The sequence below is a fragment of the Triturus cristatus genome, chromosome 3_1, assembly GCF_964204655.1.
Source record: "Triturus cristatus chromosome 3_1, aTriCri1.1, whole genome shotgun sequence".
In the NCBI taxonomy this organism is placed as follows: Eukaryota; Metazoa; Chordata; class Amphibia; order Caudata; family Salamandridae; genus Triturus; species Triturus cristatus.
In genome coordinates, this window is record NC_140583.1 from 709,287,934 (window position 1) to 709,314,594 (window position 26,661).

Sequence of the window (26,661 nt, forward strand, 5' to 3'; positions counted from 1 at the left end):
GAGGAAAGCAGCCCCGGTCGTGAGTGTGGCCTAGGAAAAGGTAATCTTTGGCAGGGTGTATCTCCCACTTCGATGGTTGGGCTTCGAAATTAAAGGAGCTGAACGTTTGATGACTCTCCTAGAGAGAGCTGGGGTGGTCCCCTTCTTGGTGACTTTGGTGTGGGTTTGTCATTCCTGTACTATTTACCGCTGTGAGAATTGTTAAATGTTATGCCTTTAGGGTGATTCCTTAGCCTGACTTCCTCCCCGGCGCTGCCAAGGTTGACTAGTTCAACTGTCATGTATTGGCTATGAGAAATACCATCTGGTTTTGTGGGTATTCACATTTTGACTGCCTTAAAGGTGTCTCCCTTTCATACAGACTCACCATCCAAATAGCCACCATGCTCTGAGGAAGTAGACCATCGTAAGAATTGTATGAGCACTGCCCCAGTGAAAGTCAGCCTCTACGTGTTAGTGAGAATGGACGTCGGAACACTGATGGTAAAGTCCAGGTCATTATCGACAAGAGATATTCCTAGATTCGAGTCGGAGGCAGCCAGCCTTTCAAGTATGGAAATACATGAACTCCCAACCAACTACACCTTTGTAAAGACTCGAGTGGCTGTTCTTGAATTGATTGTGAGAACCACAAATTGAAAGTGCTGGGACCCCACAGTAAACTTCAATTTGAGCATGTTGAGGAGATTTGCAAGACTAAAGTAAGCGTCCTATAAATCAAGAGCCACCAATCAATCTCCTGAGTTAAAAGCCATAAGGCCTTGTTCAGGGACATATTCAAATTGTCCAGTGAATGGAGTCCAGGACAGACTTAAGGCCATCTTCATTCTTGGAGATCAAGAAGGGAGAGTAAAATCCTGCGGCACAACTTTTAACACCCCTTTCTCCAGTACCGAAGGGACTTCCACATCCAGGTTTGAGGTGTGAGCCAGTATGCATGCAATGAAGGGTAAGGGGTGTTGGCTACTGGGGGAGGATAAATAGGAGCCCCAGCAGATTTGATGGATCACCCACTGGTGTACTGTGATCACCTACCACCAAGTTAAAAAATGGGAGACCACTCCACAGGAAGTGATGTCTTGAGTGGGATACAAGATTGGATGCAGTAGATTTGCAGACGATACAAGGTACTGGATCTGGTGCTGCCGCGTAGATTCATCCCTCCCTTGAAAGGAAGATTACAGCTGCTGTGGAGTTTGGATAAAATGAGGTGGTTGCAATTGCCTGCACAGCTCTAGAATAACCTCAACACTTCTGACCCTGTTGATGCAATTGCTGTGTAGAGGCAGACATTCCCACAGCACAACCTGTAGCCCTTTTGTTCTTAAAACGTCCCCAAGTTGGAGTTTACTCTGGGTGGTGGCACTGTCGACCTGAAAATTGGCACCTGGATGAACAGGGGACAGCCCACTAACCATTTCCGCCTTAGGAGTCAGTGCAGAGGAGACTCATCAAAAGCCATCTGGGTTGAAGCCACTGGAAATGACCCACCTGTGGGGAGAAGCCCAGTTGTTTGCAAAGCCATCTTGAATAAATCCAGTTCTGCTAGACAGCAACCTCAACCTGCGTATGGTTTACTGAAGAACTGGGGAACTCCGGCCACACGTCTTCAGGTTTCAAGGTGGTTGTTGCCACATGCAGAGGAAGAGTTTGTTCTCTTAGAATGAGGTCATGTAGTCAACAGCCCCGGCAAACCCTTCTTTGAGGAATAAGACTTCTCCTTCCTATGGTGCTTTTTGTGTTTGTGAGAAAATCTCCAATGAGAACGATCCCTGTAGGGAGAAATTACCTTCGGCAGAGAAAATCACATGGGAATCGTGCTGTGGGCCTTAGCCAAAATACATTGTCCTCCAGCTTCCTGAAGACCTTCGGGTTCATGGAAGCGCATCAGTTGCAGACAGCTTCATTACATCTTGTCCTTCTGCACCATACACAGTTGTGACATTTGACAGGGACATCTTGCAGCACCATATGCTAAGACTAAGGACAGAGGGTCCTGCAGCAGACATTTGACCTAGTTTGAGATTAAAGTTGATTAGTTTGTCAGTGAGACAGATTTCTAGGACAGAGTTGATGAGATGCCAAAAGACTGGAACAGACACCAGAGTAGGTTTGAACCTTATATATGCCAGTGACATGTCTAGAGGTGGAGACAACTGGTGCCACGTGGCACTGAAAAATAATTGGTGGGGATAGGATTTCAGGACAGGCCTAAAGCCCAAATGGAGTATTTATTAGGGGCGGGAGGAATTTGAATAGTCGCGCTACGCAAAGCTCCGCGAAACTGTAAAAAATCTCCACAAGCACGCAGAAATTCTGCGAACACGTGGAATTGCTTGTTCGCGATGCTTTTTTCCTGTCCGCGAATGCGGTTTGCATGCTCGGCGGGGAATATCTCGCGAACATGCATTTTGAGAACGCGAACAAGCAAAAAATTCCGCGAAGCCACAGAACACAGAATTTTGGGCAATTCCGCATTCTCCGCGGAACGCGAAATTACCCAAATTCCGCAAGTATTTATGGTGTAAGGAATCTGAAGGTGTGTGCATCAGACATACATGATTGGGGTTTTCAACAAAGCAAGATTTCTTTCAGAACTCTCCCTTCTTTCCTCACCAAATACATTTTTGACTTTCACATTAATCAGAATCCCACTTTCAACGTTATTTCCGGACCATTCTTCCCTAGCAGAGTGCACTTCATACATTAGCTCTGAGGCTGGCTTTCAAGCGCCAAATAGCGAGGACTTTGGGGATTAGACAGTCCAAGCAGTTATTCATTACACTATACTTAGATGTGATCGTTTGTGTTATTACAGGTTACCAGTAAGCGAACAAGTCTCCACTGTGTAAACCTAAGGCACTTTCTACGGATCCTTTAATGAGGAATGTTCCTATTGCACAAAACTGCAGAGCACTACCCAGCAAATCAGTCCATACACATGCTAACCATTGTTGGATCACTTCTGACACCAGAACCAAGACCCTGTGGGTCAGGTGTTGCTATGTAATCTATTTGCTTAGTCCTTCCACTTTGTATTTGGCTCATTCTACATGGCTGGCTTAACGTTACTTAGCTCCAGTGTTGGTATGTTTCATAGATTCACATTTAAATCATTTCTGGTTGCCAATCTGGGAATACATGGAACTTTCAAAATAGCAATCAACATAGTTAAATAGCCGTAGACTCAATCGTGTTTTAGTCCACTAAAATTTCAGACAATTAAGTGGAAGGGCTGACCTCTCAACTCTCCCCTCAAAGCCACCTTAGCTCAGATGTCATAGCACAAATGTGAAAGATAGTTTGTACTTAGGGAGCCTCTGACTGTGGAAGACGCAGGGTCGCAAGCAAATCAATGAAAGATGTCAGCATTGGACCTTTCCTACGTTCACATGCTTGTTTCTCAAGAGCAAGCACTGTTTCTCATTCCAATGAAGCGGAACCAAGCTAATATCTTTTCAAAGAGGCTATGTAAAACTAGAAGTTCCACAGAGGAGTTGGCTTCTGCATTAAAATCCAGGCATTACCTTTATCCACAAAGATTCTCTGTAGCGACTCCTGGGCTCGTAGGAATGTACATAATCCCTTCAGATGGAAGACCCTGAGGTGAGTACTCTTCATATCTTTGTGGCAGACAGTTTCTTTTGTCCAGTGACTCCCCATAATAACCTTCCTCACACTCCGGCATGTAGCACACATCCAGCTGTGGTGGGCTACAAGACGTGTCTGAGAACTACTTCAGTACCGGCGGCTCTAACTCTGAATACAGAATGTGCACTGTCTGCTTCAGTGGCAAATGAGACTAAGCTGGCATCACACCTCTATATGAAGAGGAAAAGCCAGGCAAGCATTCACCCAGTTCACGGCCTGGATTCAACCAGCACACTGATTGCATCTTTGCTGGGACCGTACACACCAGCACTGCCAGACGACATGGTCGTCCTCTGTATGGGTGTTATAGACAGGGTCATTGACAAGGGAGATGCAAATGAACTAGCTATAGACAGAATCACACTCAATGAGGTTTGCAGTACAGGCAGGATCCTGTTCAACGGGACTACAGATACTAGTCTTAATTCTGTTAATGCTTTATTTCGGCCATAGAGCTTAAAAGTAGCAGAATAGCAATGTAGTACAAATACATCAAATCTTTACAACTATAGCAATTCATTAAAACAATAATTTACAAACTCACATAGCAATAACACTGACAAAAGAACAGTAAGTGATTAACAGTTACTTCAAATATAGGACAGGTTCTGCTACCCCCGTAGCTACCTTTCCATTTGACTGTAAATGTAGCAAGGGGAATTGTACCCAACCTGAACCTTAAGTAAAATGCTTTTGCAAAAGGAGGGTCAATCTCGTCCATATAATTCTAGGAGGAGGGAAGTGGCTTGAACTCTATGAAGCGTTCGGTCATGTGCCCCAAACCTGCCTGATAGGGCAATGTTACCTCCTCAGCTCTCAATAGGTGAGCTTTAACACTTTAATTGCAGATGGTGTTAATAGCGTTTGAGCCTGGTCAGTACTCTTACAGGCCGATGGAATGAAAGAACAGTTTTATATAATCCAGCCACGGAAACTTCACGCTGCCCGGAGACCTTTCCAAAACATCGCTAAGACCCACCCTATAGTATCCCATCACGGGAGTAGACCAACTCGCAGCCAATCTAAAACTGGTTTCAGTCGAATGTGTGGGGAGGGGGGGGGGGCTAAGGACTGGATACTAGTCTTGTTTAAAGACTAATGGAGAGCTTTGCGAGAGTTTGAGTACCGCTCTAAAAAATGTGGTCTCTGTTACTTCCGAGATATTTAGGTTACCATAGCCCCAAAGTTCTGCCCCGTATGCTGTGGTTTGGGCACTCCAGACTTCGAGAAGGGCTGGAGAGAGGTCTTATATGCAAATTTTAAGATAGCCGCCACCTTGTGGTTCAATACGAGTGCTTCTCGTAACCTGGTAAACTCAGGTGTTGGTACTGGACAGACTAATGCCAAGAAAGTCAAGCACTCTCTCTAACTTCTAAAGTTATGACCCCTCTGGATACTCTATGGGGGGTGGATGGCCACAAAAGTAGTTTTACTTACATTAATTAGGAGGTCGTGGACCAACCAGAGTAAATTCAACTTTCGCAAAAGGGTCTCAAGGCCTATGGGAGTCTTGGATACTAAAAAGGTATCGTCTTAACAAAAGAGATGGTATTTTGATTGCCACGGAAATAAAAAGATCCGCCAGGATTTGATCTAACCCTGGGGCCTCTCGGACTTTAGTATCTAATGGCAGAGTAGATTTCCACCAGGTTAAAAAAAACCTTCAACTTTGGAGGGATCAGAATTATAGAAATTTGAGCAATGCATTGTAGCAAGCACGGAGCCAGACTTGTCAAAGATCTTGGAGTGAGGGTGTCTCAAGGAGGAACTACATAAGGATTTAAAATGCTTCACCCAATCCAGAGTAAGAATATGGGATTCAGGTTTCATCCTTGTTGTCCTAGCGCCAAGTGAAATTGTGTGTCAAAAACGTGCCTGGTTACCTGCACGTACACAACTGTCAAAATGTTGCTCCAGATAGTCCCACCAAATGGATTTTGTGCGTTTTTGGGCTAATTTATATTCTTCTCTAGCAGGCTGGATATCTTGTGAGAGCCCTCCATTAAGGGTACGAAGAAGCTCTTTGGAATTCTACAGTTCACATTATACCACATGGGGTCTGCTGTCGAGGCAGGGTTTTTATTAAAAGAGGTTTTGGTAAAGAACCATAATTGTAGTTCCTCAAAACATTGTGTGAACATCCACGATCTTTTCAGATACTAACTGGGTCAGACTAGGAGAAAGATGGAAGCTAGGCCCTGGTATAAATGGACATATGCATCCTTGTTGCCCGCTACACCCTCCCAACTAATCTTCTTTCGGTTGTTGCTGAAATCACCACAGGCAATCGAGGGACCCTGTTTGTCCTGGAGTGCAAGAAACAGGGGGAAGTAGTCACTCAGACTTGGTAAGACTTTCATGTCAACTTTGTTTTCCCAAGATCGAAGGTCCACAAGGAATTAATCGATAAGACTCTGATCGAGTTCCTTTTAAAAGTGAAATGCCTCTCGTTATCAGATTTAGTTCTACCATTGCAGGCTCTCAGGAGGCAACACATACAATGATCCAGCAATTGCAAGGCTACGTTTGGAATTTGGGGAATGCCCAAGTATTGGTTTTCGTCACCAGTTATTTCCCTTTGGAGTGCAGAGGGTTCAAACCACACGTTAAAATCCCCAGCCACAATTACAGCTGCCCTCATCTCCCCCTTAATCTTTGTATTAATAAGGACACTCAGATTGAAAACAGGGGACTCTGCTGTCTTCAGAACACTTCTGCTACCAACATTAAAAATAAATAATTTTAAATTTTTACGTACGGAAACCTCAAGACCAAGTAAGTCTGGGGAGTCGATGGATAGCTGAATAACATGGCATCCCAGGGAGATCTTAACCCAAGTTGATAGGTCATCAGAGAGTCTACCTTACTTGGACATGTGGGGTGGCACAGTCTATGTCTTAAAACCATGCCTATGGGAGGGAATGATCGCCCAGGTTTCTCAGAACAAAATTATATCTGCCATCTGAATGCAGCCCCCCCCCCCTATTCCATTGAGCATGCTTAATCCCTAACCCCACAATATTCCAAGAAACCATGATAAAATCATTAGTAAAAATGGCCATGGATAGGGATTGCGCATCCGAGGGTGGGAAAGATAATTTACAGTGCAAAAGATCTCTAGGAGGGTGTGCGTTGGAATCCTTGTTAATAGGATGGGTTGAGTAACAGAAATCGACTGAGGGTGTGGCTGGGACAGAACAGGGACTGTAAGTGGGGGCCTGTGTTGGAAGAAGCTAACAGACTATTGGTCACACTAGAGATCCCTATGCTGTCTAGTCAATCCCCTTGGATAAGGGAAGAAATGGTTTGAAACTGCTCAACACTCTTCGGTGGAGGGACCATACATATAAACTGTATCTGGGAATATTTGGGGATGAGGGTTCACGCCTATAAAGACAATAGCCCATTCACAATTAAAGAATGGGAAAACTGTAGTTTAATGCAGTCTAGGACATCTGAAGATGGCAGTCGAGTGGCCCTTACTGTATCAGAGTGGATTACATTATAGCACTTCTTCACATCCTTGGGGAAGCCTTATCTTCCTTGGCTCGAAGATTTAACTTTGGAACGCCAGTCATACAGGAGGGGCAGTTTTCGGGGCAACAGGAGGTAAAGCACAGTATGAACATGGGTTAACTAGACTGGACAAAAAGCCCCACATTCTTCCCTCGGGAGTGTGCTTCCCATAGTTAAAACATTGTTCTAGGCCACTACTGGGGGACATTTGGCACTTGCCTGCTGGCAGGGGTAATGGGAGTTTACGAGCCGGAGCCCCAGAACGAACCAAGGAACCTGCAGAGGCCATGCTACGTGCTCTAACGGAGGGGGTGGGGGCAGTTTGGACAAAGAATCAAAATAGGATATAGCCCCCTGGGTGTTGTGAACCTTACTGCCCTCTCCCTGGCTTGCTGGCAGGGGCTCGGACTACTGGATTTCTGGTAAGAATTGAAGCTCATTCCTGAAGGCCTTGACTTCTGCCCTCAAGGAATTAATGACTGCCCAAAGTTCTCTACTCTGGATGCCGGTGTCCTCTGCCTCTATGAGCTGCTGGGCAGGGGCAAAAGCCGCCCCAGGGCCGTTAGGGGACAAAACACTGGAGGCCGGAAGAGAAAAGTATTGGTAAATGCATTAGGTTTAGCCTATGTGATTATTAATAAGCTGTTTTTTGTTGTAAGTTGTAGCCTGCTGAGGAGTTGTACAATATAAAGCTGAAAGAGACATTAGTGATAGATTCCTTACCTTAGAATATCCCCAGGCATCAGACTGGATCCGGAAAGTTTTCATCAGCAGTACCCCTGCACGTCGCTAGGCGTTGTCGTGCGGCTCCGCGTACGTCGCTGGCGTCGCAGCCGCCGAGATGACGTCGGAACTACTTAGACTCGCGCTGACGTCAGTTCTTTTATTTCTGCGTCAGCAAGCGCAGATTTGAGAGAGAGCGGTACTCCCCGTTTTTACTTTAAATTGGTTTCTGAGAACTTGTTTCTCTTGTTTTGTAGAGAACTCGACTCCTGGTGCAGTAGGGATGCCTGGGTTTAAGTCCTGTAGGGCCTGCCGTCAGAACAGGTCGGTGGCGGACCCGCACAACGTGTGACTTCTGCTTGGGGCACGCCCATGACCCTGAGGTGTGCCCAGATAGCCTTGCGGGAGCGTTCCCCAAAGTTGTTGGAGGCCTGGCAATTTGTTCCGCGCCGATCGAGGTCCCGCTCCCGTGGAAGGTCGAGGGACCGGTCGCGGAGACGGCACCATCGCTAGTCAGACTCAGGGACAGGTAAGTCACTGCGCCATAAAAAGTCAAAGAAGCAACGTCGCTATTTGTCTACCCCTCACCGGTCGCGGGACGTGGTGGAGGGGGCGGGTGGTTACTCACCCGCGGCTCCGGTGGAGCCTCCGTCTTTGCCTGCGGCCTACCCACCTTTCCTCGGCCCGCACGTGACGCAGGAAGACATGCATGTATTCCTGTCGGCCATGCGCGGTTTGTTACCCACGTCGGATCCCTCCGGAGCACCTTCGGGCCGTGTGGACCCGTGGGGTGGTTCTGCCCCCGTGCCGCCGACTTTGGCCCTGGCTACGCCGGCACGATACCCTGCGCCGCCTCCGGCCTCGGTGCCGCATCCGGCGACGGATACGACGCCGGACTGCGTTGAACTTGGATTGGTCTATTACCCACCGATTCCAGGTGGGGAGTTTATCCCATTTCCCCGGGCACCTCGTCCTTATCGGCCTCTTCAACAGCCGGTGGACAAAGGAGAGTACTGGATTTCTCTCCACACCCTGCTACACGGTCCCCTTCTTCCGTGGCTACGGAGGAGGTTGGGACTTTTTCTGTGGTGTTGCGTACGGCGGCTGAAGCTCTTAACCTCGAGCTCCCTTCTGTGCCTATCAGGACCAATCTCCTGACTGAGGTGCTGCAGCCAGCGTCGTCCTCTGCAGAGCCGCTGCAGCCCTTCAAAGACGCACTTACTGACATCCTGTTGAGCACCTGGAACAAACCTAACACAGTGGATAAGGGTGTGGCACGCCGCCATCACCCAGCGCCGGCCGACCCCAGCTTTCTCACACAACACCCAACTCCTCAGAGTCTGGTTGTTCAGGCCTCTGCCTCGCCGAGCATATTCCCTTCTGCTCCTCCGGACAAGGAACCTAAGAAACATGAGCAGTTTGGGAAAAAGATTTTCACTTCTGCCAGCTCCGGGTTGCGGGCGGTGAATACTGCGTGCCTGTTGGGCCGCTATTCACATTCTGTGTGGGACACCGTGGCACAGGTGCTCCCTCAGTGCCCTGTGGAAGCTCGTGCGGTGCTCTTCAAGGCCATTACAGAGGGGAGAGATGCTGCTAAATTCACTACCCGTTGTGGACTTGACACGGCCGATTCCCTCGGCAGGGCACTCTCCACAACGGTGGCGCTCCGCTGTTACGCTCAGAACTACTGGCTTCTCCGGGGATGTCCAAAATACTTTGTTGGACATGCCCTTTGATGGCACATGCCTCTTTGGTGACAAGGCGGATAGCACCCTGGAACGCTTTAAGGACTCTCGGACTACGGCCCAGTCCTTGGGTCTCGCCACCACGCACAATCCATCGGGGTCTGCTTTTCGCTTCTTTCGAGGTCCGGGTCGAGGCGCCCAAGCACGTTCCTTTTAGGATCATCGGCCAGCGCAGCCGCAGTCTCAGAGTAGCCGCGGGGCCCGCCGTGGTGGGTCCCGGGGCTAGCAGGCGGGTCAATCTACCACCGCCCCTGACACCTCCGCCTCAAAACCTTCCTAGTCCAGTGTTTCAGGCCCAGCAGACGCCAGTGGGTGGCAGGGTTCGCTATCACCTCCCTCACTGGCGCAACATCACTTCGGACAGGTGGGTTCTACAGATAGTCCGAAGGGGCTACTCCCTCCCCTTCGAGTCTATCCCTCCAGCCACCACAGTACCACTGCATGTCGGGGGATCACTTGGCACTTCTCCAGCAGGAAATTACGGCCCTCTTGGCCAAGGGGGCCATCGAGCGCGTTCCAACGCCAGAAGTAGGTTGTGGTTGTTACTCCCACTACTTCTTGCTTCCAAAGAAGGACAAAGGCCTGCAACCCATCCTAGACCTCCGGAAATCAATCGCTTCCTCCGGAAGGAGAAGTTGAAGATGCTCACACTTACTCAGGAATTGCCTGCCCTAGACCTGCAAGACTGGCTGATAGCATTGGACTTGCAGGATGCTTATTTTCATATTCCCATCCTGCCAGCCGACCAGCGTTACCTACGGTTCACGTTGGGCCACAGGCACTTTCAATTCACCGTGCTCCCTTTCGGCATTACCAGCGCCCCTCGGGTGTTCACGAAAGTGATGGCGGTGGTCGCAGCTCAGGGGTATCAGTCTTCCCCTATCTCGACGACTGGCTGTTGAAGGCGGGCTCGTCCCAGGCAGTCTTCTCCCACCTCCAGACTACGGCCGACCTGCTGCATTTGCTGGGGTTTTCCCATCAACGTGCCGAAGTCGCACCGGATTCCCTCTCAGAAGCTTCTCTTCATCGGAGCGGTTCTGGGTACGACACAGTTTCGGGTTTAGCCTCCCGAACAGCAAGTCCGGGACATTCGGGCTATGATTCAGATCTTTCGGCCCTGGCCCTGGGTTTCAGTCAGGAAGACCCTGAGGCTCCTAAGCCTCATGGCCTCCTGGATCCTGCTGATCTATCCTGCCATATGTGGGCACTGCAGTGGGACCAGAAGTTCCAGTGGACGCAGCATCGGGGAAACCTGTCAGACTACGTCCAGATCTCAGAGGGCACTGCGCTGGACTTGCAGTGGTGGCTGACGGACCAGCGTTGGGTCAGCGGCAGATCCCTCTCTCTTCCCCAACCGGAGCACACAGTGGTGATGGATGCGTCCCTCCTGGGATGGGGAGGCCACATGGGAGAGGCGGAGATCAGAGGCCTCTGGTCTCCGGCAGAGTCCAAGCTCCATATCAACCTTTTGGAGCTCAGGGCGATCCTCCTTGCATTGAAATTATTCCTGCCCTCTGTCAAGGGGAGAGTAGTGCAGGTGTTCACAGACAACACCACCACCATGTGGAACTGCAACAAGCAGGGCGGGGTCGTGGACCCTATGGCAGGAGGCTCTACGTCTCTGGACGTGGCTGGAACGTCAAGGCATTTCCTTGGTGGTGCAACACCTGGCAGGTAACCTGAACGCCAGGGCCGATGAACTCAGCTGCAGGTGTATGTTGGATAACGAATGGAGTCTTCACTCAGAGGTGGCGTAAGGTCTCTTTCACCAGTGGGGAGAACCTTGGTTAGATCTAATGGCCACCGAAGTGAACGTGCAATGTCGGCAGTTCTGCGCATTGGAGTTTCCAAGGCGGCACTCGCTCTGAGACGCTTTTCGTCACAAGTGGAATTGCGGTCTGTTGTACGCCTTTCCGCATATACCACTTCTACCCAGAGTGCTGAAAAAGATCAGACGCGACCGGGCCCACGTCATTCTTGTGGCACCGGACTGGGCCCGAAGAGTTTGGTATCCAGAGCTACTCAGTATGAGCGTGGATCCCCCGATCAGACTGCCTCTTCGGGAGGATCCCCTGTTGCAGCAACAGGGGATGGTCCTCCACCCGAACCTGTCCAGCCTCCACCTCCTTGCGTAGAGATTGAGCGACGACAGCCGATTCCATTTGACTTGCCTCCTGAAGTCTGTAATGTGATTCTGGCAGCCAGGCATACCTCCAGTAAAACTGTATACGCCCGGTGGAAAAAATTTGTGGCATGGTGCACAGCGAAAGCTGTAGATCCTCTTTCTGAGGTCCTTTTGTTCCTTCTCTCTTTGGCCCAGCAGGGCTTTGCTCTGAGCAATATCAAGGGCTAACTTTCTGCTCTTTCAGCCTTTCTTAGACTGCCTGATCAGCCCTCTCTTTTCAAGTCCCCGGTTGTCAATAGATTTCTCAAAGGTATTACTCACCTTTTCCCTCCTATTCCTTTTGCGATGCCTCAATGGGACTTGAACCTGGTTCTCACATACTTAATGTGCGCACCCTTGGAGCCTCTTCATAACTGTCCTTTGCGGTTATTGACTTTGAAAACTGTCTTCCTGGTGGTAATCACCTCCGCTCGGTGGGTGAGTGAGCTCCAGGCTCTTTCCTGTAAACCGCCTTTCCTGGCTATTCATCCGTACAAGGTTGTGCTTAGACCACGTCCCTCCTTTCAACCAAAAGTAGTCTCTGCCTTTCATCTCATGCAAACTGTCACTCTGCCCACTTTCTTTCCGCCTCCGCACCCATCAAGAGAAGAGGAGAGGCTCCACCGTCTGGACCCAAAACGTGCGAGCGTTCTCTCAACCACACACAACAGTTACGGATGGATGACCAGCTCTTTGTTGGCTACGTGGGTGCAAAAAAAGGCCGGGCTGTGAACAAGCAGACTATCTCCAGTTGGGTTGTACTGTGCATTAACGCCTGTTACTCTCTGGCTAAAAAGGAACCTCCGGTGGGACTGCGTGCCCATTCTACCAGGGCGACAGCAACTACTACAGCATTGGGACGCGGTGTCCTCCTGCAAGACATCTGTCAGGCAGCTACGTGGGCCTCGCTGCATACTTTCACTAAGCACTATTGCCTGGACAGTCAGGTCCTGAGAGACGGCTTCTTTCGCCAGTCGGTTCTCCGTGACTTTCTGGTGTGATTTCACTTTGCAGACCCACCGCCGGAGTTGGTATTGCATGGGTATGTATTCTAAGGAAAGGAATCTATCACTAATGTGTCTCTTTCAGATGCACAAGTTACTTATTTGTGTAACGATATCTGTAGGAGACATTAGTTAGTGAATAGATGCCTTACCGCTCGCCCATCATCCCCGTTCTGCGAACTGTTATCTAGGGTTCAGGTCATCCCTTTCAAGGCCCTAGTTCTATTGCACAAGTAGCCTGTCTCTGGCATGGCTCTGCGTTCCTGGTGTGGAAAAGTCGTGTACAGAACTGACGTCAGCACGCGTGAGCGCATCTAAGTAGCTCGGACGTCGTCATCTCGGCGGTTACGACGCCAGCGACGTACGCGGAGCCGCACGAGGACGCCTACCGACGTGCAGGGGTACTGCTGACAAAAACTTTCCGGATCCAGTCTGACGCCTGGGGATATTCATCTACCACTAACTAATGTTCCTTACAGATATAACGTCACACAAGTAACTTGTGCATTACAAAAAGTCTGTTAAAGTGTTATGACTTGTTTTTGTACAAAAAGGCAATATATTGTGCTGTTACTAGTGGTGTAGTGCAAGTAAGTAATGGCACAATTTTGAAAAATGAAATGAAAAAGGGATATAATAGAATTAACTGGTGAAATGGAGATGTGTTTTTAGAGGAGTTGTGACAACCTTTGGGCCTGGTGTCACTGCACCTGCTGCACCATAAAAATCATGACTGTAGTACCTGAAAGACAACTGCACTTGTGACTGCCTGTTTACTTGCAAAAATATAGCAATAATTGGTGTTTATTTTGGTGCCTGGAGCTTTTTGTTCCGTTCCACTACACCTGCTGCACTATTGAAATCATGATCCTAGTTCTTGCTAGACAACTGCACTTATGACTTCCCGTTTAGTTGTAAAATATAGCAATACTATGTGTTTAGAGGAGTTCAGGCAAATTTTGGGCCCGGTGCTATTGCGCCTGCTGCACCATTCATATCCTGATCCTGTTGTCGCCAAGGTAACTGCACTTGAGGCAGCCTATTTAGCAGAAAAATATAGCATAGCTTTTGTATATTAACTTTTTTTAACGTGCTATGTTTATTAAAACATTTAGAATTGGACTATAATGACCACATAGATTAAGTTGAAAAAAATAAATCTGGTAATGCCTACAAAGAGCACAGAAAGGTACTGAGGCATGAATAGGAAATGCCACAACCGTTCCAAGGCTAAAGCATCTACTTTATACAAGTAATAAAAAGCAAGCATTTCAGCATACCGTTAGAAGCTGTCTGCCTCATCTGTGGGACAAGGTCTGATCTTATAGTGAATGGGGCTTAAACAGTGTGTATAGCTTTAGGAGAGGTATCGTAAATGCGTACAGCCAGGAGAAGTTAAAAAAAAGTTCCACACAAAAGCAAATGAACAAAGTAATTCGGAAAGGAACTGATAAGCGCTCTCTTTCAAGATATATTAAATACAAGAGATTTCACTAGCCCAGCGCAAGCGCTGTGCAGGCAAAACCTAAAAAACAATTTGAATATAGGACTAGAGGTTCTGCTGAAGTTTAAGGTTTAGGTGAAATACACAGTAGAGGCTAACTTAGCATACTCCCCCGCACCTACAATAAATGAGCAAATTACAGCTTTTTCGATTTAGCACCAAGTTTACTACAAACATCAGGATGTGAAATGTACTCCACCCCTTCTATAGGTTGTCAATGTTTTTTAAAGTGCTAGTAAGGGAGGAGCAGTCTGTAGTTCCCCCCCCACCCCCATAGGTTCACCAGCAAGTTCATCAGAACACTTCCTTTGCCCCATAACTGCATGCAGCAAGTATTCAGCACATAAAAACACTTGAATTGGTGATAGTCCAAACTACAAGTATATCAACTGCTGTAACACTCTCCCCAACAGAAAAGCACACAAAGGAGTCAAGGCAACAAACGATGCTGCAAAATGGAGGAATAGCTAGACAAGCGGGTGCTGTTAGCCGCGACAAATGGGTAAACAAAAAAACAAGTAGCTCCCAGGCAGGAGAACAACCAAGCAAAAATCTGTGAAAGTCAATTGTCTGTAAAAATTAAATGGAAGTTGTTCTTACCCCTTGAAAGCCACAGTTCAGCCACAGGACCAAGTGTGGAGGCCACATCTTTTCCTGTCGCTAACGGGCACAGGACGGGCTCTGCCCGGACGCCGCAGGACAAAGAAATGCGCTTTATAACGCTAAGACTGCTGCAGGTGATGTCAGTTTCATGGACTGCCTCATGGAGCCCTGAGGGGGCTGGCAACTGTACTTTACCCCCACAGACATGCACCAATGCCGATTATGATCAGACACTAGTCATTAACAAGGTCTACTTAGCCGTTGACAGGATGCCTTCAGCAGTATACTTGGTTTGACCTGCTGTAGTGAATGAGCCACTTTTGTGGTCTGACACCCTATAATGACCCTCAACCACCACCATTTTGTACTGACTGAAGTGTGTTATGTTACCCTAGCTTTAATGTAGGATTGGTTTGCATATGCCTGCTTCTCTTCTGTCTTGTAATCTTGCTGTCTTTTAGTAGAATAGTCTTGCCAAGAATAGAAGGTATGGGATGTTGAGGTGCAGTGTTGCGGTTGGTGGTGCACACATGTGCTCAATGTTGTATACTGAGGGATAAAGTCTATAGTTTTATTTGGGTTATGTGAATTATGTGTTGAACTGTTGCCTTTGACATGGCTTCATGTCATTCTGATTTCTGACTTTACCTTGCTTCATGGCAGCGCTGACTATTGCCTTTGACATGGTTTCATGTCATCCTTGCTTTTCTGATTCCATCTTGCTTTGGGCCTTTGTGTGCATGGCTTAACTAACTCCATTTTCATGACTGAAGCTATCTTCTGTGCCTGCACGAAGCTACAAAAGGTGGGGAGGGCATGTTTTTCTCTTCTCCTGTTTTTCGCACTTTACTGACTAGAGAGAACTGGTTCTTATCAGAGAAATGTACATGGTCTGTCTCGGAGCCATAGCAAAGGCCTGATGAACCGATGCAGTGGCCTTGGAGCAGGCTGGTACAGGCTCTCATGAGAAGGAGGGGGCAAGGCTTGCTAGAAGCTTTGTTGTGTTTGAATTTGTATTAAAAAGGGGAGCCTACACTGGCCTGGTGGAAGTTCACGCCGTGGAGCAGACGTGTTGTCACGGAAGAGTGGGGGCTGGTGTCACTTCTGAGCTTTCACCCGGTTCAAGTAATGGACTCCCCTTGAGCGAAGTGGGGTGAAATGATGAAGCAGTATGTGAGGTGTCTCTGCTACTGTCGCTTGATTCTTTACGGATGCTTTCCTTTCCTTCTTATTTTCTGATTCTTATATCCATACATATATATTTCTACATATATATTTGCTTTGATTGTGTATTTCAATCGGTTATTTGATATGCGAGTCTGCCATGACCAATATATATTCGGCCTGCCCGTGATTGAAGTATTGTGTTAATATATTTATATACATTTCATATATATTTCGTATGTTTGAATTAGTCTTTTCCTTGTAGCAGAAGGTGTGGACTCTTCTTGGCCAAGTATTCTGTTGTAGAAGGATGGGTGAATTCCCTTCTAGTAGGTAATTGTGTTATAGGAAGGTGTTCTACTCCTGGCAAGTGATGTGCAAAGTATATCTCACTCTAGAGAAGTATTGTGTGTGTTTCCTTGGTCTAGAGGAGACGCATGTGATGTTTTCTTTTGCCTTGCCTTTGGGGGCGTGTTGAAAGTTTGCCCACCTTAGGAAGTGCTGATATCCTCTCCCTGGGAAAGTGTCGGTACATTCCTTGGTCCAGGGGAGATCTAAGACCTTTCCTTACACCTGCAAAGCGACAATGGCTGATTTAAGGTCATTGTTGATGACTGCTAGAAGAGGCACTGCAGAGCTTGATTTTCATCCAATTTTGTTTAACAACTAGTTCTCTGCCTTTTTCAACATCTTTTCTGATGGCTTTGTCTAGTCCTTTGTAGAGGCTGTTGCAGGTGCTTCAGTGGTCAATATCAACTGAGGGTACTTCACATGATTAATTTTGTGTTCCACCTTTGGAAAGTGCTTGGCGGAGCACTCTGCACCATACCATCTCAAACGTGAGCATCCCCTTTACGGGGGGAAATTCCCCATTTAAGATATAGGCCAGCCTCCTTTCCCTCTTGGAAGGGGAATGTCTTGCAGATACCACAGAGAGGTGTGTGATGGACAAAAACAATAAATGCACTGATTGGGAACATCAGCTACAAATATCTTTTGTCTTTAGACTGAACAGTATTTGAAGAGAGATCTATCTTTCTCTGTCATGGTAGCAGGTGAAGATGTTCCAATAGGCCCAAAAATATTGAAGTTTTAACTCAGACAAAACTCATGGTTGAAAGTGAAGCCAGGACTGGCTGAAATCCAGCTAGGCCAAGTAGAATCCTACATCCAGTAAAAGAAAATAAAGAGCAGACCCTTTTTCAGAGATTCACTCAACCACAACATGCAAAAGAAATTGGAAATTTGGTAGCCACTAGGAGTAAGGAACTCATCCCATTCACCTCGCTGCCTTAAGTTTGGGTTATTTCAAATGATTTTTATACACTTCTTAACAAACATTGCTGGGCCGTTCACCATTGTAACACTGTTTATAGCTATTATAAAAGGTTTGGGGCCCCAGCATTAAGAATATTCAAGCATGTAAATCTATGAAATATCCAATGCTGGAGAAGCTACATTTCCCCTGTAGATTTGACTTTAAAGCTTAGGGTTATTAAAAAAAATGTTTTTCCTCAATGTGATTTTCAGTAAATTTGGGTAGCTGAAAATGATAACTACATCTCAGGTATGGCCTCCAATCTTATCCAACCCAGATTTAAGTTAAAATCTAAAGGAGGCAGGCCGCTATCTGTACTTATTCCGCAATTGTGGAATGAGTTACCGGCTAGCCTGAAGGTAGACCCGCAGCTGCTGTCCTTCAGGAAGAACCTGAAGACATATCTGTTTAAAAAGACTACATCTTCATCCTAAGTAATGGCGGATGGCTAGTGATCTAAGTGATAGTAGGTTATGTTCTTTCCGTGTCAGCGCTTAGAGACCAGTGGTGATAGGCGTTATATAAGAATATTTTAACATAACATCTGACCGAGTAGTTTGGTGGCACCTAAATTTACATTTTATCAAGTTTTGCATTTGCCCTCTTGGTTATGCCAGACTGTTATTGTGTCAAAAATAGCAGTATTTTAAAGAAGGGTCCTGTTCCCAGCCCCACTACCCTCCACGACCAGTGTCTTCAATTGCTGTCATCTGTTAAGTTCTGCTGATCAATGCTCCATATCCCTCATTTGACACCAATCCTCATCCTGAGTAAGCAAGTGAACACAGAGCACAGTGAGAATAATGGGCTCTAGTTTTTAGGTCGAGCCTAGCTTTGCAGTGCGTATTCGCTGCTCGCTTTGCAAGGTATGCTGTAGAGGTGCTGTGGAAGCCTTGCCCACTCTCCGCCCATATTTTTCTTTGGCTGGTGTCATTGTCCTTGGTAAACGCTGGCTTCTGATTCAATGTGAGGCTTTTTAGTCCCTCCTTGTTACCACCCTGTCTCCTTTTGTGACCGCCCATAACAACTGGGCATTTTACACGGTGGGAGTTATATAGTCTGTGAGCACTATTTTCTTTCAGGCGCACATTGCTCAGCAGCGGCGCTGCTTCCTCCAACAGTGGCCGGCTGCAGTGCGTGTCACTCGCTAATCCGGCTGCACATGCTGCAAAGAGGAGAGGCTGGCTTACTCCCAGAGGGAGGCCAGGGCAGAGCGCTGGGAGACACAGGAAGGCCACCGGGGAGCAGTACAGGGCGGTGCAGAGGCGACATGGCCACTTCACCGTGCAGCAGCAGTGGGGTCTCCTAGTCTTCCTCCTCCAGCATCACCATGGACTCTGGGCTGGAAATCAACACCCGCTCCGTGGAGCAGACCCTGGTACCGCTTGTATCACAGGTAGGGAGCGGAGAGCAGCCGATAAAACCCGGGGTAGTGGTGTGCGGTGAACCGGAGTTGGTTGGAGCTCCAAACTCCAGGCGTGGGAGAGTCCAGAGGGAGTACAACATTCACAAATACCATTCCCAGGAGACCTACAGCAGCCCAGTCTGTGTGTTTACTTTCTGTCACCCCTCCAATTACTATTGCATCTTAACAGGAACTTGTATTCTGCCCCTGACGGACCCTTATTTACCAATTTCAACTTTCTGGTCACGAGAGCCCTGGACTACTGCACCCTGCCCACCTGACTCACAGCAGGAGAGGGTGCACAGCATGCGTAGTGGGCGGTGTTTCTCTGGCACATAAAATACCGTGGGGGGAAGTGGGCTGCTCTACAGAGAGAGCAGGAATGAAAGTACAGAAACCTGCGTAATTAAAATTAAATCACTGGTCATCCTGCAAAACCAGTTCCCCTGCGTAATAGGAATTAACTCACTAAATGCCATGTCACTGACAGTGATCCACCCTCGAACCTTCATGTTTAGGGGAACGAACCAACTGCACGATGTTACAAACTAAGCGCCCTGAAGGTAGGCAACATTACAGTAAATGTCATGTGTGGACCGTGATCGTGCAGGGATTTTGCGCCGGAGCTTTTGGGTGTGTAGTAAACAGGACTCGTGTTGGAAGGATTTCATCTTTTACACACAAACAGTCCAAAAGTTACTAAAAACGCAGAAACATGTTGCTGCACAAAGCCCTTTGCATAGCTTCACTGGTTACCTTTATTTTGCTTATTATTATATTTGGGAGCTAAACCAACCATACTGATGCAGAACTAGGTCTAGACACTTAAGTATAAAAATTAGAAAATAATGAACACTATCACAGAATGTACCACATGCTGCATGATTTGCCATTTCTTACTACTTAATTTAGTCAACCCTACCGCATAAATAAGCCCCCTGTTGCTGCATAATTCCAGTGGCTTTGGCTATATTTCAGTTAGCCTCAGTCAGCGATTCACAATTAGGACATGCTGGCATTGAACTACTTTAAGCAGAATGATACAAATATATAAGCAGAATACACAACCTGTATGTTTTGACATCTAATTTCTCTCAATTGCAGTATCCCACACGAATGGCACTTTATTTCTCTACAATGTATTAATATTGCTGATTGTAGAGCGACTCAATCAATATTAAATAATACTTTATAGTGTGGTACCTACTGTTGCTTGCCTGTAACTTTACATAAATTTTTATTTTAATTGTGTCACTCGACATGCTTGCAGTGATAAGCATTTGCTGCAATAGGTCTCGAATTTATGCGAGTTTGAGCTATTGCCACTGTAAATGACATTGCCTTTTATTTATGTGTTGATTTTAAAAACAAATAAAAGGCATTGTTATTTACAATGCCAATAGCTTAAACTCTTGCAAATGTGAGACCTATTGCATTGCAAATGCTTTTCACTTGTTTGTTGTAGTATGCTGTAAGTGTTAACATGTAAAAAACGTAAGCATGCAGATAATTTGTCAACAATGTACTTTCCACCAAACATTCACAACATTTATTTTATTATGTTAAATTGCAAAGTAGGAATAATTTTAAAAAGTATCAAATCACAATGACCGCATTAAATAGAGAAAAGAAATGATTATATTCCCACCCGCTGGGAACTTACTCGGTCCACGGTGTTCTTTTTGTTGGTTTCACCCAAAGGACCTGCGCAAAACGTCTCCCATCGCTCTCGGACTTCCTCTGGCAGCTCTATTATGTGGAAAAGGCAAACCAAATTCGAAAAATGAATGTAAAGCAAATGGTATATTTAAAACTATTGTTTTATTTATAGCTACCACACTAAATTACCAGATACTAAAATAAGAAATGCATTTTTAATAGGTATGATTTCTAGAAGAAATCCACATTAAATCAATAAAGCAAATAAAAAAGCAGGAGGTTATTCTCACCACCACCACACGCAAGCTTAATAATGGCAGTATAAGCTAACTAAAGATTTTACTGTAACTCAAGCATTATTTCTGCTGGAAATTTCTTATTTCAGTTAGATATATTTTCATGTTCCTACTAAATAGTCAACTTATGTTACATTTTAACACGGACAGAAAGTAGTGATAATGTGGCTGTAGCAGGGTACCAAAAACCAGTGAGAGGGGAGTATTTATGTGGGAAAGGTATTCCGTTTACTCGAACCTCTATACATAAACCAAAAGTGGAGGGTTTATCTCAAAATAAGCAGTCACTATGCCCTGATCCTTAGTGTTCACCAAGCACAGTGCATGTTCTTATAGAACCCTCGCCCACATGCTAATCATATGGCATGCTTCATCGTCGGGTCCTCACCTGGTGAGGGGCTCACCATCAGGTGGGCTTAAGCTTGCCGTGGGAAGGAGAACTTTGTTATCCACTTTAGTCTTAGTCTTAATGGGATCTTATAACAGAAACCGTTAAAAATATCACCAGGGAGCCATAACCCAATCCTTTAATAAGAGGGGCCCTGTGATATGGCAAAAAAATAACGCGACAGAGGCATTTACTGAGCCAGTGTCCATTTTAGGTCAACATTTTTCATCTGCTTCACAAAACGTGCAGATTTCATCCAGACCTCTAAGATTCTTGTACTCATCATCTATACTGAGCAGGAGTTAATAATCAGCGCACATTCCATGCAAGATCAAGTGATAGTTAGCCAACCCTTCTATACACTGGAGATTATCCACTTCTAGAATCCTAAAAAATGAGAAGCAACACAGAAATGAAAATACATCTGTATTAGAATATTGGTAGTTTAAACAATGAAACCTGTGCACTGCACTACACACACAAACTATGAGGTCTCTAACCCAAGAGATACCATCATCTATAAGCCAGGGCAAGTGACCTGGCGTGACAAAAGTACCTGTAACAGCTAGTGTTTAAAATATCATGCAGTCATCTCATTATCCAAGCGTTATTTAGCCAGTGTGTAACAGATCCACACACAAAGTGGATAATAGATGCACGAATGTACATCAGGCTCCTAGTATTTTAGGTGTGGGACGCAAGTGGCAACAGATTATCCAGCCTCATGGGATCAAATGCGGGGTCATGCTTGGATCAAAGGTCACACTGAACTCATGGGAGAGAACCCTAAGTTACAAGCTAAAAAGAATAAATATACCAACAAATGACACACGGGTCAGTGGCCTTACTCACTGCACCAATGCTCAGCGGGTACCAACATAGCTCCAAAGGCTGTTGTAACTCATATGCCCTGAAACGTGGGAACGTTTTGGTTATCTTGAAATTCTCAGAGGGGCCTTTAATTCTGCTCAGTGCAATATCTTTGACATATGTGCCGCTGTTCCTGGTGAGCACTAAGAAGCAGGGCATACTGACTGCTTGTTTTGGGAGACAGCCTGCACCGTAGCTAAAAAAAGGTCAGAGTGCAGGTTTGCAGACCATGACCAAGATGTTTGCAAGACAAAACCCTGGAAGAAGGTGCCTCAATAATCCAGCTGGCAGAATAAAGGACAATCACGAACTCAATAAGTGAAGTTGAGGAGGGAAGCATTATTTTAAGGAGCACACTTTGAATACCACGAGTTTCAAATTTTAGTTGCCTTGTGAATAGAAAATAAGATGTTGATAAAGATTTATCTAAGTTTACAGATGGTTTGGATGCGGTAAAGTTGATACCTGAAAGACAAAAAGTTGCATGCTGTCGTATATGATTCATTCCACCTACACAAGGAGTTTGAAGTCTACCTAATGAGTTTGCCACAAATGAAGCATTTCAATATGCATTTGTCAACACTAGCTAATTTCATAATAAAGTTTGGGGAAGAAGTTTATATCTAAAGATTTCATTGAGGTTGAAGAGTCTTCAATACTTATAGCATTTCAGTATGAACCAGCTAATAAGAATAGCTAATGCTGTCAAATGCTCCGAAGGGTCAATAGAAGGGATGAACCCTAAGACTGTGTGATATGGACAAGATGGAAGGAAAGGATCCCAAATAAATAAGTAGAATTTTGTTGAAGAAAGATCTTTCTGGTGGATTCTCTACATTTCTGCAGATTCCTCACCATACAATTCTCCTTCAGGCAGCTGAAGAGATCTGGACTTTTTTGCAATACATCCCCAGAGCTGGCAGATGACTTCAAGCAGTGCCACTGCTACTTCAGTCCCCCCACCTGCTTTGATGAGGCATTACAAGATTCCAGTCTGAATGCTGGCATCAGTTTCAATCAGCTGTTCCATGCCCCTTTGGATGAGGAGACAAAACCACTATAATGACTTAGTTTTGCTCCTTTGGTACACTGCCATGTAACGTTTAACCTTAAATGGGAAAAACGTAGAAGTCCCAATCATTAGAATCGGAAGAAAAGACAGTAGTGAGTAATGTGCAGGAACACAAAGTATTCACCAGAAAGATAGTCACCAAAAGTAAGGCAAATGCTACTTACCAGTATGCATCTGTCCTTGGCATGTAGAGCTGCAGATCTACACACTGTGCATAGATCGCCATCTGGTGTTGGGCCCGGATGTTTGCAGTTGTTTTTCGTCTTTGGAAGTCACGAGGTATGTGACTCCTCCTTTGGATAGTATTGCGCATGAGCTTCGGCTCCATCCTCAGATTGTTTTTCGCCAGCAGGGAAATGATGGCGCGTAGTAATACGCAGTGAAGATGCCCACGTGTGCTGTATCTAAATAAGATAAACTGGAACATATAAGGGTAGCCAGAGAGGCGGGTGGACGTGTATAAATCTGCAGCTCTACATGCCAAGAACAGATGCATACTGGTAAGTAGCATTTGCCGTTCGAGGCATATGTGCTGCAGATTACACACTGTGCATAGATTATATAGCAGTACTCGCTCCTAGCGGCGACCACCAGTATCTGTTGCAGTAGTTTGAAACAATGTTTTGAGTACAGCCTGGCCCACACTAGCTTGTTGCTTAGTTTGCAAATCTACACAATAGTGTTTAGTGAAAGTGTGCGGTGTAGACCATGTAGCTGCTTTGCAGTTATCATCTAAGGGGATGTTCCCTAAGAATGCCATGGAAGCCCCTATCTTACGTGTAGGGTGGGCTTTAGGGGGAACAGATAGCGTGCGATTTGCTTTGTGGTAGCAAATCTGCATGCATTTACCAATCCACCTAGCAGATGTGGTTGCCTTTGTGTGGTGGTGAGAAAGACATGAACAGCTGTTTGGTCTTACGAAAGGGTTGTGTTCTCACGATGTAGTAGAGTAAGGCTCGTTTGACGTCTAGTGTGTGGAGAGCCCTTTCTGCAATGGTTTGTGGCTGCGAGAAGAATACGGGCAGTTCCACAGATTGGTTTAGGTTAAAGGGAGAAATGACTTTAGGGAGGAATTTTAGATTAGTGCGGAGAAGAACAAGTTACTTACCTTCGGTAACGATATATCTGTAAGAAACATTAGTTAGATTCCTCACCTTAGAATATCCCCAGGCGTCAGACTGGATCCGGAAGATTTTTCGTCAGCAATACCCCTTGCGCGTCGCTAGGCGTCGTCTGCGGCTCCGCGTCCGTCGTCGGCGCCGGAATGACGTCGGAGTACTTAGACGCCGCCCTCGCGCGCTGACGTCAGTTCTTGTACATAGCTTTCCGCGCCAGGAACGCAGAGCCATGCAAAGACCGACACTGGTGCCAAAAATAAAATCTAGGGGCCTGAAAAGGATAACCTTAACCCTAGATGTCAGTTCGCAGAACGGGGGGGATGGGTGGGTCGGTGAGGAATCTAACTAACTAATGTTTCTTACAGATACATCGTTACCGAAGGTAAGTAACTTGTTCATCTGAAAGAAACACGTTAGTTAGATTCCTCACCTTAGAATAGATACCCAAGCAATACCATCCCCGGTGGTGGGTCTGCGAACCAAGATCACACCAGAAAGTCCTGGAGGACAGAACGGCCAAACAAGCCAACCCCTTTCGGACTTGGCTGTCAAGGCAATAATGCCTGGCAAACGTGTGTAGCGAAGCCCACGTCGCCGCCTGACAGATGTCCTGCAAAGGGACACCCCGTCCCAATGCAGTAGTAGCCGCTGTGGCCCGAGTGGAATGGGCGCGCAGCCCAACAGGAGGGTCCTTTTTTGCCAAGGAGTAACAAATTTTGATGCACAAAACGACCCACCGAGAGATGGTCCGTTTGTGCACAGCTTTCCCCTTCTTAGCACCCACGTATCCAACGAAAAGTTGGTCGTCCACCCGGAACTGCTTTGTGCGGTCCAAATAAAAGGAGAGCGCACGTTTTGGGTCCAGACGGTGGAGCCTCTCTTCCTCTTTGGAAGGATGCGGAGGCGGAAAGAAGGTGGGCAAGGTGACAGACTGCCTAAGATGAAATGGAGTCACCACTTTCGGAAGAAAGGAGGGACGAGGCCGAAGGACAACCTTGTCCGGATGAACAGACAGAAAAGGAGGCTTTGAAGATAAAGCCTGGAGCTCACTCACCCGTCTAGCCGAGGTGATGGCCACCAGAAAAGCAGTCTTAAGAGTCAGAAGACGAAGAGGACAATTGTGAAGAGGCTCGAAGGGAGCGCACATCAGGAATGTCAAGACAAGATTCAAGTCCCACTGAGGCATTACAAAAGGGACAGGAGGGAACGTGTGAGTAATGCCTTTTAGAAAGCGTGTAACTACAGGGGACTTGAAAAGAGAAGGCTGATCAGGAAGCCGCAAGAAGGCAGAGATGGCAGCAAGATAACCTTTCAGGGTGCCCAGGGCAGAGCCCTGCCGGGCCAAAGAAAGAAGAAACAGTAGAACCTCAGAAAGAGGGGCGGAAAGGGGATCCACAGCCTTTGCTGTGCACCATGCCACAAATTTGTTCCACCGGCAGGCGTATACCGTCTTTGTGGAGGGACGCCTGGCTGCCAGAATGATATCACAGACTTCAGGAGGCAAGTCAAATGGCATCAACTGCCGCCGCTCAATCTCCACGCATGGAGGTGGAGGCTGGACAGGTTCGGGTGGAGGACCGTCCCCTGCTGCTGCGACAGAAGATCCTCCCGAAGGGGCAGACGTATCGGAGGATCGGTCAACATACTGAGTAGCTCGGGATACCAGTACCTTCGTGCCCAATCCGGAGCCACCAAGATGACTTGGGCCCGGTCGTGCCTGATCTTCTTCAGCACTCTGGGCAGAAGTGGTATAGGCGGAAAGGCGTACAACAGACCGCAACTCCACTCGTGACGAAAAGCGTCGCCGAGCGAGTGCCGCCTTGGAAATTCCAACGCGCAGAACTGCTGACATTGCGCGTTCTCTTCGGTGGCGAATAGATCTAACCAAGGCTCTCCCCACTGCTGAAAGAGACCTTGCGCCACTTCGGAGTTCAGACGCCATTCGTGATCCATCATGCACCGACGGCTGAGTTCGTCTGCTCTGGCGTTCAGAGAGCCCGCCAGATGTTGAACCACTAGGGTGACGCCCTGGTGTTCCAGCCATGTCCAGAGGCGCAGAGCCTCCTGACAAAGGGTCCACGACCCCACCCCGCCCTGTTTGTTGCAATACCACATGGCGGTGGTGTTGTCCGTGAACACCTGCACGACACTTCCCCTGACAGAGGGAAGGAAGGCTTTCAGTGCAAGTCGGATCGCTCTCAGCTGCAACAGGTTGATGTGGAGACGAGACTCCGCCGGAGACCAGAGGCCTCTGATCTCCGCCTCTCCCATATGGCCACCCCATCCCAGGAGGGACGCATCCGTCACTACGACATGCTCCGGTTGGGGAAGGGAGAGGCTTCTGCCCATGACCCAATCGCGGTCCGTGAGCCACCACTGCAACTGCTGTGCAGTGCCCTCCGAGATCAAGACATGGTCGGACAGGTTGCCGTGATGCTGGGCCCACTGAAACTTCAGGTCC

The 26,661-nt window shown here is 47.0% G+C and overlaps 1 protein-coding gene across 25 annotated transcripts in view; it reads right to left on the bottom strand.

The window, feature by feature from the left end:
- Positions 1–26,661, bottom strand: part of PPP6R3 (protein phosphatase 6 regulatory subunit 3) — a 1,519,855-nt gene that overhangs the window by 539,992 nt on the left and 953,202 nt on the right. For all 25 annotated transcript variants that reach the window (XR_014978878.1, XR_014978880.1, XR_014978879.1 and 22 more), the window contains one exon: positions 20,461–20,546. Coding sequence is in view for 20 of the 25 variants with exons in the window: in XM_085644788.1 (XP_085500914.1) it covers positions 20,461–20,546 (86 nt within the window). In the remaining 5 variants the exon portion in view is untranslated. The remainder of the gene's footprint in view (positions 1–20,460; positions 20,547–26,661) is intronic.